At 30.8% G+C, this 6130-nt stretch overlaps 1 protein-coding gene across 2 annotated transcripts in view; it reads right to left on the bottom strand.

The window, feature by feature from the left end:
* The window catches only part of LOC126695317 (cellulose synthase-like protein H1), a 69145-nt gene extending 68698 nt beyond the window's left edge, over nt 1-447 (bottom strand). The window contains exon 1 of one of the 2 annotated variants that reach the window (XM_050392015.1): nt 126-447. In XM_050392015.1, the coding sequence (XP_050247972.1) occupies nt 126-382 (257 nt within the window). In that variant the 5' untranslated portion in view covers nt 383-447. The remainder of the gene's footprint in view (nt 1-125) is intronic. The other variant, XM_050392014.1, reaches the window with a different exon arrangement.
* Between the last annotated feature and the right edge of the window lie 5683 nt (nt 448-6130).

Here is a 6130-nt window from a genome sequence, read left to right on the forward strand (position 1 = left end):
TGTTAGACACCTGACCAGGTAAAGAGAATGTAATAAAAATATATAGAAGAAGAACAGCCAAACACAAATTGTAGTGGTAACTAAAATTAAGTAACGTATTATTGGCACAACATCTTATAGGTTACCGTTGTAAGAGTCGGTCTGGATGCGTTTTATATTCAACAGGATTCCATTTGGTGCTGATGACGAGAGCCCAAGTGAAGGTGAACCATGACTCGCATAGGAAGGCAAGCAACCAAGTGAGACCATGATTTTTGAGGAAGAGAAAACGATAAATAAGAAGAGAAAGGAGAAGGAAGAAGATTAGGATATCAAAGAGTCTTTGTAAAGTGTTTTTACGTGGGATTTTTTTATATAGAGGGAGAGCGATCGGGTTGGCCATGGAGTAGATAGGAATACAATTTTAGCGGCACTACTATGCTGGTCTGGTATTTGCATTGATGGCCTTGTATGGCAGAGATAGGTGAGGACATCGTGTTTATCGTGGTCCCTCTTACATAGACGTGGATTTCACATGCGTGGTCCCTACTCCATTGTTACTGCATTTGGTGATGATAGAAAATTCAGTGTCGGAGGATGGTATAGTTGGTAAGGTTTAGATGCTTCCTTCAATTCACCTCAATTTGAAAGGATTTTACTAATGTGTGTCCTTAGGGTACATAATAATTTTCATTTTTTAAAAAAAAAATTTTCAAAAATTAAAAAAGTAATGACAGTTTTTTCAATTTTTAAGAAAATGTTTTTAAAAATAGAAAGTTTAATGTATGCTCTAAGGGCATACTTTAACCGGATCCAATTTGAAATTCGAGTTCCGTTGCTAGCAATTTTACGTTGGTGGGATCCATATAGTTTGACCCATACGTCTTATCCGGAGCACCCACCCACTTTTGTTTACCAAAAAAATAATTCAGTGTCTTGGGACTCAGTACACTGTCTTCAAACTATTTGGAATAGAGTTTTTCGTTGGTGGGATCCATACAGATTGACACATAGGTCTTATCCGGAGCACCCATACGTACTATTTCACTTTTTTTTTTTTTTTTTTTAACATCCGCTTTTATATGTTAAATGGTAGATATTTTTACATCAATTTTGGATATCATGCATACAATTTTATCTATTTATAATACCATGTATATAACTTGTTGTTGATGTGTGTATAACTCTAAATAATATTACATCACTTAATAATTTATTATTAAATACGAATTTTGAAAAATCTATAGTTAGAATACATTATATTCATATACTCTCAATGTTTACAAAATTTCAAGGTGATCAAAGATCAATAGTAATGTTATCAATTAATTGTTTAAATTCAAGTTTTTGTAATTTAAAATAATTCATAAAAGATGAGTTTATGGATTACATGGTAAATAACATTTGATTGCCATGAAAATTTATGTTAAGCACATATAGAATATGTAATTCAACAGTAAGATTTTAAAATATAAATTTAATAACAAGTTATTGGGTAGTGTAACATTGTTTAGAGTTACACTAGGTATAACTTGAACTCAACCCTCTCTCTTAGATGTTAGTCACATGATTATAGTCATTTATGTGAAATGCTTGCCTTAGCTACTAACGCTTGCCTTAGCTATTAACTTAATTATACTCCTAAGGAAATTGAGAAAATTAAAACACTTAAAAGTAATGGTACTTATTAAAGATATCAAAGTCCAAATTTATAAAACTTCTAGATTTATTTTATCTTATGATATTTGGAATGCAAATAAAGTATTCATATTCATAATCCTACTTTAAATGAAAAAAAAATAATCATAATCTTACTTATAGTTCAAGTCATGTGACCTTAACATTAAATTACTCATAAAAAAACTATTGTATATTTCATTTAATGGTTATATTGTAGCATTTATTAAATAAATACTATTTAATATTAAAGATCTAACGATTAAGAACTTTTACTATGAATGTAAATTTCTAATACCAAATCATTCTTCCTTATATTCTCTCTCTCTCTCTTCATTTTTCCTATCAATTTTTCTTATGTACTGTATAATAGTTATATATACTATGCTACATCTTTAATAACATAGCATCAATATTGTCCATAAAAAATAATAATAATAATAAAACACAGCATCAATTTTCATCTGTAGCAATAATCATTTTATGATCCAGGAAAACAAGTTTACCATAGGATTTTTATTGATTTTAGCATTTATAAAGAAAGATGATAAAGTGGAGAGTCGTTCGTTGCTTGCGTCATTGCATGCATAAGCTTTGCCAAGGAGAACTAGTGCAAGGATGGACATGCAACAAAAGTTGAGCCAAATTCAATAAGACTCTACCCAGTTTGTCAAATATATTCCAAAAGTGAAATGACCTTTTTAAACCTCTACTTTTTGTTTCCTTAATTAAGGAGTACCCAAGAACATGTTTTTTTTTCCTTATTATATCTGAGCACATTGAAAATTTTTCTAAAAAAAAAAAAAAAAAAAAAAAAAAAAAAAAAAAAAACAAACACCAATTATGTATTCAATTTAATCATGATTAACTACCACAAGAAAACTTTTGAACTCATTCCCAGGAAAAATCATCACGGGGTTTAATCCTGACCTCAAGGAAATTTTCACTATTTAGAATTGAAGTACTACAATTGAGATATACATAAATCCCTAATTGCTATCCAATAAATTCTTATAGACATAACCCCACAATCTACTTTGAGTCGCTTGGACTCTTCTATATCATGAGACTCTCTCATCATGAACTACATTGTGACAAACAAGGAAGGTTTTGTGGTTTAAACTTGATCACCAATAAAAAAACACATCATCTTAAGATTATCTATTGTAGCTCAAGGGTTGTGGTGAAAAGAGAAGTTTTGTGATTTCCTCTTTTTAGATGAAAAAAATGGCTCTCTGGCCTCTTTTTTAGTCAATTATTATGTGCTCTTTTATACTTTAGCAAGTATTTCATGATTACCAATTAAGACTTGATTAAAACTTAGGTTTCCCATGTCTTAACCAAACGAGTCTTAGTCAAGAGACAATCAATAGGTTGATCATGATTAATTGAGAGATAATGACAGTCAGTTGAGAATACAATGACTACCCTCTGTTGAGCTAAATCATGAAACATAACTGTTATATCTTAGACCCTTGAACAAATAAGGTTTAACCAATTTTAAGGCCAAGTTGTTAATTATATTAATTGATAGGCCAAAAACATATTGACCCCTTATGATAAATTAATTGATTAATTAGTCAAGTTTATTAATTAATCAAATTAACATGCAAAATGCGTGGTAGCACAAACAAATCACCAAATAACTAAATGCAGTAGAAATTAAATTAACATGGTGATTTGTTTATAAATGGGGAAAACCAACACGGCAAAAACTCCACCGGGTGATTTTAAGGTCACCACTCCTAAGAATCCACTATTATCACAACAAGTGTTTACAAGTAAAGGAATCTCAATACCTTATACTAACCTACAGTTGAACCCTTACCCCAATACCCAATTGGACTTGTTCTGTAATAACAATCTCTCCTTTTGATGCTCAGCTCCTAGTATATGACTAACTAATTGCGTGGATCCCAGTACGCGACTTCAATCACCAACTAGAGAAGGTTGTTGGCTACAAAGTTCTTCAGTTCATCCAGACGATGAAGATAAAGAAGATACTTGGTCACAAAACCCTACGGTGCACAAACACAGCAACTTCTTCACAAGAAAGATAAACTAGGGCAAATTCTGTCTCCAGTCACAATTTGCTTGAACAAACTTTGCTCAACACTTGTGCAACTTGTGTCACCTTTGACGGCCCTTAAAATAATTCTTTTATATGTCTAGGGTTGTGAAAAAAGAAAGCTCAAACACATAATCACGAATTGGAGTCAAAACAGAACTGAAACTCTGTTTTTCCTAAACCCCGACAGATACCCTATCTGTCGAGCTGCTGTCAAGCCACGAGCTTTAACAGCTCTACAGGTCTCGATAGATAGCTAGTTGTCAAGCTAGCTATTGAGCTTTAATGAACAACATTTTCTCAGCTTAAATCTTGGACAGACTTGCATGCCTTCAACACTTGAACTTGAAACAAGGTTTCTTGAAGTATTAAACACATCCTAGATTTACCCAAATACAAGTAAAGTGCGTTTTGTCAAATGATTAGCCAATTACATAAAATAGTAACATATGTTCCTAACAAGTGAATCACATATGTCCAAACAATTAATTATGCAAGCCTTAAGTTAAAAAAATAATCAAACATATCATGCACAATGGAAAAGCAAATAATGCAGTGAAAATGATCCAGGAAAACCAAGAAACAAACTAGTTTCATAGTAAAAAACCTAAGGGGACCAATCCCAAAAAGAACATTCCACTATCAGATAGAATTTTACAGTCTGAATATTTAATTCATAGTAAACCTAAATAGAGTTAACAAACTTAGTTCTGAATTCCACAGACTTCTCTGATATAGATGTTTTCCAAACATGAACCTTTAGTCCACGACTCTAAGACCACCCTTAAAGGTTTTGTCTAACATAGACCTCCAGTCTATGACTCCAAGATCACCCTTGAAGGTTTAGATCCAGCACCTTTGATATTGGTTTGCAGCAACTTCAGGTATATCGGTTCAAATTGTATGTAGATTAATTGATTTCCAGTAGTGACTTTGAAAGAAGAAGGCACAAAACCTTTTAGATCTCAAATGAGAAACTCCCAAGTCTCTGAAAACTTTCCTTAGGGTTTCTTTTAAATACTAAGTGAATTAAAACTAAAACCATAATCATCTGATGGGTTGAAAAATGATTTTGCATACACGACTTTTAATCGTTCGAACTTAAGTTTTGATCAATCGAAACTGATGAAATTTCAATTCTTGAATTAGCAGCTTTCCTATTCTTGCACACTAACTAACAGCACCTTGAGAATTGTCTAATTATACCCATTGACTTAGTAATCTATATTTAGACAAGTTTTTGTTTACGTGAATTGCCAACAAATCTATACACATATAGAAACTAACAAATCTAGTTTTTGAAGTTGAATTTGTTGAATAATTTTCTATTTCATATTTGACTAATGTATAAGTATTGGAAAATGCTAGATATAAAGAAAACGTGGGGTAAACATTTTACAAATGTTTGAAATTTTTGGGATCAAATAATAAAGCACGAAAAGTTTTATTAACCAAGTCGGATCATTTTATATAAATTTAAGGATTTGAGTGTCATTTTTGAAACTCTAGATACCAAACTAAATAATTGAAGAAACTTTCTTTTCTGAGAAAGGAGGAATCCCCTAGGGCTGATTTCAAGAAAATTTTCTATTCCATATTTGACTAATGTAAAAATATTTGAAAAACACTAGAATAAAAATATAGATAAAAAGGTCCATATTACCAAAAAAAAAAAAAATAGTAATAATCCAGGTAATATAAAAAAACATCATGGCGATTATGATGGTTCACTAAACCACCATTATCATGTTGCATTGATGCATATTAAATTACTGATTGTCCTAAAAGTTTAAGTTATTAGGATATAGTAAATTTAATCATTTAACCACATATTTCTAACACTTCCACTCATGTGTGAACTGAAATTACCTTTTAATAGGTAATGTCTAACACATGGGAACTTAAATGAGAGGTAGAGTGGAGGAGACAGGGATTGAACTCAAGATCTCTTGCTCTGATACCATATTAAATTATCGATTGTCCTAAAAGCTTAAGTTATTAGGATATGGTAAATTTAATCATTTAACTACATACTTCTAACAATGCGAAACAAACAATGAAATATGGTTTTCTAGTTTCAGAACTTGAATTTATTGAATAATTTCAAATATTGGGAAAATACTAAAATATAAAAGGGAAAAATGAGGTAAGAATTTCACAAATTTTTGAAATTTTAAGAGCCAAATAATAAAATGGGACAAATTTTAGAAACCAAATTGGATAATTTTATAAATTTTTAAATATTTGAGTGTTATTATTTAAACTCTATATAAGTAAAAACCAAGCTGAAAAATTTTACAAGTTTTAATTTCTTAAAAAGAAAAGGGTTTAAGAGTGGCCCCAAGATGTGAGTTAGAGATTTCAAATGCAGGATCTTATGGTTGTTATAAAATCTTTAAAAAAAAA

Source organism: Quercus robur, chromosome 8, assembly GCF_932294415.1.
Source record: "Quercus robur chromosome 8, dhQueRobu3.1, whole genome shotgun sequence".
NCBI classification, from domain to species: domain Eukaryota; kingdom Viridiplantae; phylum Streptophyta; class Magnoliopsida; order Fagales; family Fagaceae; genus Quercus; species Quercus robur.